This window comes from Scaptodrosophila lebanonensis, unplaced genomic scaffold (assembly GCF_003285725.1).
Source record: "Scaptodrosophila lebanonensis strain 11010-0011.00,11010-0021.00 unplaced genomic scaffold, SlebRS2 tig00000096-arrow-pilon, whole genome shotgun sequence".
Lineage (NCBI taxonomy): Eukaryota > Metazoa > Arthropoda > Insecta > Diptera > Drosophilidae > Scaptodrosophila > Scaptodrosophila lebanonensis.
The window spans coordinates 2,079,019-2,091,865 of record NW_022060567.1 but is presented as its reverse complement, the minus strand read 5'-3'; the positions used below and the strand labels follow the sequence as shown (position 1 = coordinate 2,091,865).

General features: G+C 38.0%; 1 protein-coding gene across 5 annotated transcripts; it reads left to right on the top strand.

Moving 5' to 3' along the window:
- Positions 1-2,376: 2,376 nt before the first annotated feature.
- On the top strand, positions 2,377-5,309 carry LOC115627576 (protein aubergine-like). Of its 5 annotated transcripts, none has more exons than XR_003995708.1 (5): positions 2,377-2,728; positions 2,810-3,222; positions 3,505-3,557; positions 4,593-4,746; positions 4,818-5,309. XR_003995708.1 is itself a non-coding variant. In XM_030523298.1 (3 exons), exons 2-3 carry the CDS (start codon positions 4,685-4,687, stop codon positions 5,017-5,019), a joined length of 264 nt encoding a protein of 87 aa, XP_030379158.1. In that variant the 5' UTR covers positions 4,452-4,528; positions 4,593-4,684; the 3' UTR covers positions 5,020-5,309. The 5 variants fall into 5 exon arrangements, 1 of the variants encoding a protein (XP_030379158.1); XR_003995707.1 differs by having other exon boundaries at positions 2,810-3,557; positions 4,818-5,020; positions 5,077-5,309; XR_003995706.1 differs by having other exon boundaries at positions 2,378-2,728; positions 3,375-3,557.
- Positions 5,310-12,847: the final 7,538 nt, after the last annotated feature.

The window sequence follows — 12,847 nt, the reverse complement described above, 5'->3', positions numbered from 1 at the left end:
CGACTCGTACAAATTTTGGGACCTAGAATAGCGCAATGTTATATTTAGCGATGAAAACAAATTTAACTTGGACGGCCCGGATGGATATCGTTGTTATTATCGCGATTTAAGTAGTCAAAAGAAAATCCGCGTATCGAGAAATGTTCATGGTGGATCTCTAAAGATTTGGCCTGCATTTGGCTATAATGGAAAGCCTCCTATTTGTTTTGTGACGCATTCCATGAATGCCGAAAATAATTTTGAACTCTTCGATTTAGTTTTGGTAAACTTTGGGGAGGACTATTTGGGAGACGTATGGGCATTTCAGCAGGACAATGCGAGAATCCATACTGCAAAGCGCAGCGGACCAGACCAGATATGAACCATTGTAACATATACATATGTTCTTTTTAATTCCAAACTGAACGTTTGTTCTATTTTTTTTTATTTTACCCCCCCCCCCCCCCCACACTCCCCCCTATGGGGGTTTTCCCGTAACGCCGTTCGTATAATCGCCTATATCTCTGAGACTATAAGACCTAGGGATATCAAATTTGAAGTCCAAGATGCCTTATGTGAATACGTAGAAAATGTATTTTTGGAATTCTCCTCTACCCCCTCTCCCACAATTTGTAATTTTCTCTAACTTCCGTAATTCTTAAAATTGTACGAAAGTTGCGGCCTGTTTTGGCGATCTGTGTTGCAAAATTTAGTATTTGAAAATGAGTTCAGAAATTAAAAAAATGCTGGTGTTTTAAGTACACATTCAGTAATTTGCTAATTTAATAATATTTACGTGGGATATGCAAAATAGTTTTGATGCAGGTTGTTCAGAAAAACAATTTATATTTCAATGAATATTTTTATTTGGAAAAATGTGCTTGTTAGTGTTTTAAATCAAAGCTCCTAGCAAAGCAAAAAGATTTGAAACATCCCAAAATGGGAACCGAGAATTGGTTTTGAGGTGAAGCTTGGTCGTAAGAGATTTCAGTGGCATCCTGATAGTATTTCCCTGCTCCCGAAGCATAAAACGGGTGTATGTATTAGGTTTGTGTAAATCTATGCAATTAAAGGAAGATGCAATTTCGACGATGCGCTGGTCCGGGTATACCCGCCAGTCAGAAATTATTATTTTGGGCAGCCCAATGGAAATAAATATTCGGATTGGGAACAGAAAAATATTTATTTTAAGTGCCTTCGCTGGCAAACTCATCACGCCTTTCTTTCTTGCCGCTCAGAGCTGAACTGAAAAATCTTTTGTTATTGCACAATTCTTAACTTAAGCTTACACGCATATTTATTATTACACGCTTGTATAATTGCAATTATTTGTATACCCTGTACCCAAAGGGTGAAAGGGTATACTAGTTTTGTGTAACAGGGAGAAGGAAGCGTGGCAGAACCCACAAAGTATATATATTTTTGGTCAGGGTGACAAGCGGAGTCGATATAGCCATGTCCGTCTGTCCGCCCGTCTGTCTGTATGAACGCAAGGATTTCAGAAATCCAGTTCATCCAGGTTATGATTATGTGTCCGTATCACAAATGAAATAATTAATCGTCAAGTTTATTCAACAAATTCAATGATTGTCCACGATGGACCATTTTAAATAAAAACACTCTTCGAAGTGCTTTTCGCAAAGAAGTAGTGGGTGAGTGTTTAGTTATGTTTAGATGCCTGAGAAAACGACTAAAGTATGGTGTTATAAAAACGTACGCCAACCCATCCCCTCCTGGTAATATTTAAAATATCATTTGCGTGTTACCCAACATACTTTATCCACCTTCCAATATTTTGCGGTCATTGTTCATTTTTCCAAGAACCTTAGATTGTTCCTAAAATTAAAAAGGAGTAAATGGACTTGTTTGTACGTAGAGGCTAACAATGTTGTATTCCAAAAATATATTAGCAAAAATGTTTACTCTTTTATTAACGTTCATTGAAGCAGTTAATTGCACAGTTAATTAATTGCATGATGTCCGTCATTAAGCCCAAGACTGGTGTCAGGAGCTTTTCAAACGTTTTTTGAGTCGTTTGGTTGCTTTCAGCTCAACTATTAAAGCAGTCTTGTGGCTTGAGCGGGATAGATCAGTACATGGTACCAACGTGGTCTCTTGTTTTGCAGTCAACAATACAAAATTTCAGTGAAACAACAGATTTACTAACTAAGCCATAATAAATGTGTTGCATGCTTAATTTTCAAATCAAAATTGGTGTCTCTTTTCATTTATTCATCGCAGGAATGGTGGTGCTGCCAGATTACAATAACAAGACGTATCGTGTGGACGATGTTGTAGCGTGACTTGTAGCCTGTACGTTAAATTTAATTATTTTTAAAATTTAACGACTCGCCATCTGTTGGTCAAGCTAAACAGTAGCCTTTAACAGGTACAAGGTGAAAGTGAAATAGCAGCAGCAAACGTCAACAAAAGGAAGAAATTGGCGCCTTTCACTGACGCTATGTTAAAAGCTTTCGTTCGCGCCAGCGGTAGTACGTTCGCTCTTTTTTATTCCGAACGTCGATCAAGCCAGAAGTGTATGAAGTGTTAAGTTCAACTTGTCGAAATAAAAAAAAAAAAAGTCAAATTTTCTTCCGCTGGCAAGAAAGCAAATGCTTGTGCCTTTTGTGGGAAAAAAAATAAAGTTCACAAATTAAATTCAAAAGAGTGTAATTGTTCTGTTTAACCGCTTTGAAGGGTACAACCATCAAAGCCGCTAAAATATTTGCGGAAGAAGTATCAGACCTCGGTAAGTTGCAGATTGCGTGATTTTTTTTTTGCAACAAGTGTTTAGGCAAGGCAGTCTGATAGGCATTAAATTGATTTGCAGGGCCTTGATCAGCTGTCTGCAACAACAAACCTTGCCTGGGACTTCCACTCGGTCGGCCGCAGTGCCTAGAGGGAGAATAAACGGCAGGAAAAAAAGAAGAGAGCAACTTCCAGGCTAGCTTTCCCGTCCACTCAACACCCGGCAGCTTCTACTTTAATTTGGGAGTGTAGAAAAGGCGGCTATAGCGACCAAACGTCGGCGGGGGCGCGACCCTTTTTAAATCGGCGACCAAACGTTAAAATAAGTATCGGAACTCGCCCGGAGGTGTTACCCATTTTTTTTCTTAATTTTTGTTGTTGTTGGTGTCGGTTTAGTGCCCGAAAAAAAGTAAAAATCCCGAGTAAATTCGGGTAAGATTGCAGTGGCGCGCAAGCGCCGAAGAAGCCGTATGCCGGCGTATTAGTATTTATAAGGTTAGGCTAGTTTTTTTTTATATATGTTAATTTGTCCAAATCAGTGGCAAAATTTTATTTGAAGTGCTCGTGATATGTATGGTTTTAATTGTTAAGCCACTGTTTTATTTTTGCATTTTTTTTTCTTGTTGCCTTATTCCGTAATTCGGAAGGCACCAATTTTTTTTAGTGAGAACGTGAGAGCGATTATTGGTTCTCTCTTGCGCTTGTGCGCTTTACTTTGCTTCCCGCGGTTTTTTTTGTTTGCGCGCTCTTATTCCAGCGCGGTGTCTTTTTTTACAGCTACGCTCGTTCCAGACGGAAAGCGCTTTCTGCGTGGGATCAGCAGCCCAGCCGTAAGTAGACAGCTGTTTATTTATTCTTTTATTTGCATTTGATTTCAAAAAATGGGTCATTGGAAGCGCAATACTCACTAAAGAAAGTTTATATTTATTTTTATTCTCTACGCCACTGAACGGCTGTTTAATGAATTTTTTTTTTCTTCGAGCAATATTTATTTATATTTTAAAAGGTTAAATTTTTAGATATTGTAATTTTTTTTCTCTTTTATTATTTTTCGATTTATTGAATTTGTTAGTAATAGTATGTTCAGCAATTTGTTTTATGTTTTCCTTTAACACTCTCATTTTTATTCCCATTTAAATAAATTATAATGTGTTACTAATTTATCATTTTTTTGATTTCACGCCAAACCCAATGCCTTCGTAAGTTTTTGTTTCCAGCAAAGGGGTCATTGTTAATATTCTTTTTTTTTTGATCTGTATGTGGCTTTTAGTAATGACCAAGGTAGGGAGGGCATATTCAGACTCGCCAACATCTGAGTTCTGATCATGTGTGTGCAGTTTAGTGTAGGTGCAAGTCCGTCCGAAGTCAGTTTAAGTGTTTCTCTTCCGGTTTTGTTTTCTCGTCTGATGCACGCTTATTTAAAATAAATAATAAGCATGGGACATACATGACGTAGGAGGTAAAGAACACCACCCAATTGCCGACGAGCCAGAGCCGGAACTCTAAGCGTGCCGCTCCTACTCATGTCGACCACCTAGTCCCAAATTCCTTCTGTAACCGTTACAATGTGGATTATAGTGCCTCCCCATTGTCTGTGTTCTCCACTAAGGATGGGGATATTTCATATGATCAATATTACAAAAAGGTATTCAATGCATTGCTTCATTATATCTTACCATCTTTAATATATCTGGGCAACCTCCCCATAAAAGGTATTCCACATTAATATGTCAACACTTTGGTTTAAAAAAGTGGATTTTCGAGTTGCCAAAGAGTCTGTGATCTTATCGAGATGCCTTAGGTAGTTCTCCATACATTTATGTTCTAAGTTAAAGCTCAAATACACAATCAAGTATCATTTTTAGCGCTATAATATCACCATACGGGACCTCAAACAGCCGCTTCTTCTTTCTCATCCAACCGAAAGGAACATTGTGCAGGATTGGATCAACTTATAATGCTGAACCCAGAGCTGGCACGGGATACCCGTATCAACAATGCAATGCGGGCTGATTTCAGGTTAGTCGAATTGGTACGCACCTATCAGCTGTCACTCTTATCAATGTTTCTTTTACCATGCATGTTTTTAGTCGGCGCTTGTTGACTTCGGCGCAGATCGTGCAAGTTTTGAAATCATGGAATATGGATCTAGACAAGAATCTGGTTGAGATACCCGCTCGCGTTCTGATGCCAGAGAAAATTAATTTTGGCAACCAGAAGCACTACGCTCTGATTGGACTGGCGCCACTTATGTTACAGAAAAGGTTGTCGTCCGAGCAGACAAAATCGTGAAGTAGGAAGTTTCCCTTCACAGTTTCAAAAACTCCTCAATAATTAGTGTTGTCTAAGGGTGCAAAGAGCGTGCAGAAAGCTCGACCAAATGGAGTAGATGGACATTATTAGAAGCGAACTGTTGCATACTTACTTGCGCCAAACTTACACCAAACACACCACGTCTACCACCGTGCGAGGTGAGAGGTCAGAAGCTCTAATACGAAGACACAAACCACACAGTCTCGTCCTCCAATAAAGGCATGGTCGAGATAATTCATCGTATTTGTTTATAAAATCTGCAATCTAAAGTCTGCAAATGTAGAAATTATTTTCAAAAATATTTGTGGTCTATTATTCTAGGAACTGGGTATTCTGTTTAGAATTCCGTTTCCAGGTACAATTAATATTTATGTATAATGAATGCACTGTGAAATATCAGAGGGCAAGTGCTGTGTGGGTGAGCTCTGCCGTTTGGTAGCGTGCAGGTGCTCGAGACTTTCAGTCCGACTCCGTTGCTTGACATTGTTGGTTCTCGTGTGGCTGGTGCTCGCGGGGTTGTCAAAAAGCTTAGACAACGAAATTCGTTTTGCACCTAAATCGCGTCTAAGTTGTTTGTCGCTCGTCGGTCGTGTAAAATAATTGCTGTCTATGGCATTTTGATATTCCGTATCGGATTTTTATTTGACTTGTTGAAGCGTCGCACAGAACGCAACGCTTGTGTTTGTTTAGCTGTGAGTGTGAAATAAAATAATCTTTATAGCCCTAACGATCGCTGGCGTTACAAGTCGACACGAACGCAGCTAGCAAGGTGAGTTTTTTTCCTCATCAGCCAACAGCCAAGTACTTAGCAGCCCAGCAGCTGGCTCGACTGTTGTACAACTACAAGCTTAACGGCATCGAGAGTTTGGATAGCGAGAGCAGAGCGAAAGTTACGAGCTCTGGAAAGCTTCCGCATGATGTTTGCCCGGTCTCTGCAGCAGAGGCGGGATCGCTAATAAATGACTAGACGATACCCTAATCGAAGCAATTCATGCAACGATCCAAATAATATTCAATAAATAAAACTTAACGAGAAATAACTTTTTGCACCGACCTTGTATGGTATTTTAAATTGGGTTTTCCCCCAAATAAAAATGTTAAATGAACTTAATTTAAAATAGTCCAAGCAGATAAGAGGACGAGCTCTCAAGGGATGAGGGTTCACTGTGCAAGGCGAACTAATAAGCTTGCACAAATATTAGGCAATATCACAATACAAAATTCGATCTTACTATGGAGAATATGGGCTATAAGATCGAACAGAAAAATTGGTTTTCATTATTCGCAGTCACAGATGAGATGAAAGCAAACTTTCGTCTTCAATTCATACATAGAGTATTAGATGCCAACAATCTTTTGGGAAGGCATGCTCGGACTTAAAAAGCTGACACGCTTATAGCCGTGATCAGTTTCACGGGCTCTACTGTACTTATGAATGGGCCCAAACAATCTTTACTGCAAACTTGAACTAGTGATTTAATTTGCTTGCACGTTCGCTCTCACATTCCCACGCTCGCTCTGTTGGCTTTTCAAAGCTTTTTGGTTTTTGGCCTTTTTTCTCATCTCCTCACTACTTTTCCCATGTCGCGTGTTCAGCAAATAGCCACAAGTAGTACATACATACATACATATGTACATATATACATACATACATGTATATAATTGAAGTTTGACGTGTCGGCGGCCGGCGTGCCTTATTAATTATTCATAACGGGCACTTGCCGTTAGGCAGCGGCACAGTGGGCTATAATGGGGATATCTGTAGTTGATTTATGAAATGCACATTTCAAGTATACTAGATGCATTCTTAGTGCGTCATGCTAGTGCATTGTACATTGCTTTATATTTGTAGTGACATTTTTTTACGCAAATCAATATAATTTTTAAGTGCGAGCTGTGTTGATTTTATGTTTAACACAGCAGAGTCAATATTTTGGTACGCCTGTGTTTTGAGTTTTCAGCCGCAAAGCATGCAACACAATTCTAGGCACGAACAAGAAGAGCTTTTTGTTGTAAAGCTCTTTGTAAGCTCTTTGGTTTCTCGTGCATACATGTATTGCACAAAGTATGGTTGGTTGCCCTAGGGTTCAACTACATTTTAGTAACAAATTGCAATTAATATGCAAATTAAAAACAAGTAAAAAAGCTAAAGTCGGGTGTCCCGACTTTGAAATACTCTGTACATATGTTTACAATAATTATAGAAAATAAAACAAGTAAAAAAGCTAAAGTCGGGTGTCCCGACTTTGAAATACTCTGTACATATGTTTACAATAATTATAGAAAAAAAAAAAATTAAGAAAATAAAAAAAAAAATTTGATCGATTTTACCTCTCTCGGTATTCGAACTCACGTATAATTGCACATTTACATAGCAATTGCGTCTGTGTGAGTGTATGTATGCCTATGCGCATCAATTCGTGTCTGTGTAAGCATTTTCGCAGTCAACCAAACAGCAACATCAACAACAGCCGCGGGCAGCGCTTGAGCAGCGCTTGAGCAGCGCTGCAGCAGCGCTGCATCAGCAAATATATTTATGGCTATAACTTCTTGTTAAATCGGTCTATCATAATGAAATTTGGCATACGGACACATAATAACCAACTGGGGGTATTTCCAAAATTTTAGTTCGAAATTCCAAGAATTACGGGAGTTACGATTTGCGGGGTAGAGGGGGGAGGGAGGGGAATTCCAAAATATACATTTTCTGCGTATTCACATAAGGCATCTGGGAATAAAATTTGGTGCTCCTAGGTCTTATAGTCTCCGAGATATAGGCGATTATACGAATGGAAAATCGGGAAAACCCCCATAGGGGGGAAGTGGGGGGGAAAATCAAAAAAATAAAACAAACTCGTATAGAATACACACATAACGCATCTTTGTGCAAAATTTGGTGTCTCTATCTCTTATAGTCTCTGAGATCCAGGTGTTCATACGGACGGACAGACGGACAGACGGACAGACGGACAGACGGACAGACAGACAGACAGGGCTAGATCGACTCGTCTCGTCATGCTGATCAAGAATATATATACTTTGTGGGGTCTGCCACGCCTCCTTCTGCCTGTTACATTTTTCAGCTCCCGCAAACCTAATATACTCTTGTACATTTCATGTACAGAGTATAAAAATTAAGAAAATAAAAAAAAAAAATTTGATCGATTTTACCTCTCTCGGTATTCGAACTCACGTAAAGGGTGTATAATTGCACATTTACATAACAATTGCGTCTGTGTGAGTGTATGTATGCCTATGCGCATCAATTCGTGTCTGTGTAAGCATTTTCGCAGTCAACCAAACAGCAACATCAACAACAGCCGCGGGCAGCGCTTGAGCAGCGCTGCAGCAGCAAATATATTTATGGCTATAACTTCTTGGTAAATCGGTCTATCATAGTGAAACTTGGCATACGGACACATAATAACCAACTGGGGGTATTTGCAAAATTTTAGTTCGAAATTCCAAGAATTACGGGAGTTACGATTTGCGGGGTAGAGGGGGGAGGGAGGAAAATTCCAAAATATACATTTTCTGCGTATTCACATAAGGCATCTGGGACTAAAATTTGGTGTTCCTAGGTCTTATAGTCTCCGAGATATAGGCGATTATACGAATGGAAAATCGGGAAAACCCCCATAGGGGGGAAATGGGGGGGAAAATCAAAAAAATAAAACAAACTCGTATAGAATACACACATAACGCATCTTTGTGCAAAATTTGGTGTCTCTATCTCTTATAGTCTCTGAGATCCAGGTGTTCATACGGACGGACAGACTGACAGACGGACAGACGGACAGACAGACGGACGGACAGACAAACAGACAGGGCTAGATCGACTCGTCTCGTCATGCTGATCAAGAATATATATACTTTGTGGGGTCTGCCACGCCTCCTTCTGCCTGTTACATTTTTCAGCTCCCGCAAACCTAATATACTTCTGTACATTTCATGTACAGAGTATAATTAACTTACCAAGGCCTTTTTTTGAATCGAAATAACGACTAGATGTCCATTACGATTTTAAGTAGTTCTACAGATCGAAAATTGCTCTAATATACTAATTATTTTATTCTAATTATGTAAAACTCCTGGAAATTTGTAAACACTCATTAAATAGTATTTTCAAAATGTGATCCGAGCACAGCAGCAGGATATACAAAGATGGTAATGACAATACTACTTATCCAAAGTTACTGCCGAAGCATTAAGCTGGTGAAAAGTGGTTTCTGAGAATCAGAACTGAACACACAATTTATAAGCTTTGATAATAATAATACTATGCAGTACTATTGATTCACGCTGTAAATGGAATGGAAATGGCATGAAATCTTTACCTTTAACATGTGTTTTATTAAGGAAGACAAACTTTGACAATTTGAATCATGATTCAGCCCACTCAAGGAATGATTCCTGCCAGCTTGTTAAGCTATGTCAGGCCCCATCTGTATTGTCTGAAGATTGAATTTTCATCTATTTAAAGATTCGCTTTCCCGTTTAGGCAGTGTAATGCACTCATTTCTCAGCTAAACCAAGGGCCAATTGTTGTATGATTTCAGAAAGGGCTTAATATAAAACTTATACTCTTATATAGTACGGATTCTCATTTTTCCTTGCCAATTAAAACGATTATTTTGAAAGCTGGAGTCTCTGAGTAAGATGAAGGTTGCTTCTAATGCCTGCTGTGCTCCTCACAAATATAGTATCACAGAGCGATGTAGCTTCGAATCGAAGTTAAATTTAAGAAACACGAGTAAAGGAGCTCTTTCCCAATATTATAGCACTAGCACTATTTAAATACATACTTAGATACAGGGCTTTCAACATTCATGCGAACTGGAACTATTTTTGCTAGCGATAGAAGAAATAATATGAATAGTAGAATAACTGCATAGATAGTGATCTTATTCTTTGTGCACATATGGAGTCTTTTATTAACAGTTTCGGTTGGGATCCTCTTTAAAGGCTTACTTCTTCAAAGTGAGTTAAAGTTGTAAGTTGTTCCTTCCTTTTGTGGGTTTATAGATTCGTCAATAGGTGCCTTTATTCTCTTTTAAAGCCAACAGTCCACATTGGCTGTATGCTGAAATTGGAATAAAATGTAAATATTGTATAGCTACGATAAAAAGCCAGCTACATATGTGAACAATATTCACGTTAATATTTCAACAGTTATAACCAAATTCAAAGCAAATATTTCGACAAGCTAAATGCTCCTCCGAACCAATTCGTCCTTTAACTCACTCTGCAAGCAACACGGTCAAGACTCAGGACACAAATATTTACAAAGCAGCCCCGTACTTGACCTCAGGGCTGTGTAAACAATGCATTAAATGATTTTTGAACTCTTGTGAATCTCACAAGTTTTATTCTATTTACTTGTATTATTTTTTAGCTGCAATTTTGCATGGATGGCTGATCTCCGAGATGAAACTTATCTGATATCTCCTTTGATTTGATTTGATTTCCATCTCTTTGATGCTTTATTTGCTTTTGAGCCACATATAATGTCTATATTCATTTTCATAATCAGGGCATGTTGAATGGAAACATGACTTACACTTGCCTTGGGCTATTAAAAGTAGAATGTAGAGCAAATAAAGAGCTGTTTGTTTTTTTTATTTCTATAACTGATTACCATAGGTTTGTATATGTAGGATGTTCAATAAGGCATTGATCTGTGATTAAAATTTCTTTTAACACAGCCCAGAAAAGCGCATAAATTGCGATTGTGTAGTGATTCAGCAATTATCTTAAACAATTTTTGACTCATACTTGACAAGTGCGTATATCCACATCCACTTGATTGAGATGTGTGTGTGTGTGTGTTTGTTTGTGTGCCAAGCTTTACCTTGATTTAGCGAGAGGACATGAAATCAAAGCTATTTATACATGGGGTTTAAAGACTTAGACCATTTCATAATTTGGTGAGATATTTGGCAAGTACAATTCGGAATAAAAAACACTGCTAGGGATTTTTGATGAGTCCGACAGATTGACGAGGAGATTGAATCAACGATCTAAGCCAAAAAAAAAAAAAAAAAACATGAACATAAATGACTGAAGCCCCATGAAGCATCATTCATATAAATATACACAAAAATAACTATGATCTGAAAACTAGTTCAGCTGCAGATCAATAATTGTGCTTCTCTTTTTTTTAAAGCAATGTTTGCAAATATTATTCTGTTTTTCGAATTTCTTGTTAGTCCGTGGACATGTGTGAATTCTTTTCTTTGGTAGCCTTGCTAAATGACCGGTAGCTTTACATATATCAATATTTACAAAATTCGGCAACGATTTAAGGTCTGAGAGTAGTTAGGTTAGGTTTGATTGAGATGAGATGGCTGAAGCGGTGGTATTTTCCCACAAACTTTGGCTTATAGAGGCTCATTGGGATGTCAAATATTCCCATTGATTTGTTATTAGCCCATTCTCAAGAAAGAAAGAGTCCTGCAAACTTTAAGAATATTATGAAAGGGGCGCGCGGTCGACAACCTTTTTTTTGCAGACACCTGACTCAGATATTTTTATTTTATTATACCCTTCTATGATATTTGTAACACCCAGAAGGCTACTATTGGCAGTCACGACGAGATAAACTAGCCTAAGATACTAAAACCAAAGGTGACACATTATAGTTTTATATAATGTCGCTACAAATCGAACTACTTTATCATATAACTGCCACAAGATGTTCCGATTTTTGGACGCCACGGTGCTGGTCTGAGCCAAGTGTCCTGCATTGAATACTTTTTAGCTATTTCTACTTCTGTGTACTTATTTTGTATTTTGTGTATAAATTACAAATATGTTGTCAGGAGCTCCATGTGAAAATATTCTTTAAAGTGCACTCTCAAATATTTTGCAATAAAAGTATGAAGGAGGAGACTAGATTGTACCTCTCTTCTCACCGCACTGGCTTCTTAATAAGATACTACTATATATGTTTTATGTCATCTTACTATTCAATTCAATCCATTCCCAAGTAGCTTCTTCGATATTTACAAATACTTGCATACTTTTGCAGAACAAACAAATTTGATAAAATTTTCCGAACAACTAGTATATTGTATGGTGTGCTGGTGGGAAGCTACATACATTGTTAAATGGAACTTAATAATTCTGGGGAAAACCAATTCAATTAGTCCTCCGAAAACCGTTAACGACTTAATTACTTTATAGTTGTCTATGGGTGAAAAGGAAACTCTTAAGTTAAGCGTCTAATCCTAGTTTGTACTTGAAATTATAAGAACAAGTCCAGAGAAAATATAAGTTACATTCGATGTAGATTTTAGAAAGCTATTTTTCGAAGAATGGTCATAAAAGATGCGATGGACACGATAATTAATAATTAGAAGCTTAAATGTCGGAGACTTCTCAAAAATTAGTATTTGTTTAATACGCAACAAGAGAATGCATGGCTAGATAGTATACCCTGCGAATGAATGTAACAGAGGCAGGCGTTGTTGACCCCACAGAGTATATTTATTTCTGATCAGGGGGCCAAGCCGAGTCGATATAGCCATGTTCGTCCGTCTGTCCATCCGTCTATATGAGTGCAACGATCTCAGAAGGTACAAGAGCTAGAATAACCAAACTTGGACTCTAGGTTCCCCTAAGTAGGTCAAGTTTGTTTATTATTCTGATACAGCGCCCTACTTCCCGTAACTCTTAAATGTTTGGTTATTTCATTCCGTTAGTGACTATGAATCCGAATGTTGTTGAATACTTTTTAATAAAAATAATTTACTACGATAATTTGTTATAAGTTAATTACAGTGAACACCGTCGGCCAACTTTTGTC

Bases quoted from the DNA above. Each gene is read 5' to 3' on its own strand.
- LOC115627576 (XM_030523298.1), top strand. From the start codon at position 4,685: ATGCTGAACCCAGAGCTGGCACGGGATACCCGTATCAACAATGCAATG. The intron at 4,747-4,817 runs GTTAGTCGAATT...GCATGTTTTTAG, and splicing joins GCAATGCGGGCTGATTTCAG to TCGGCGCTTGTTGACTTCGG.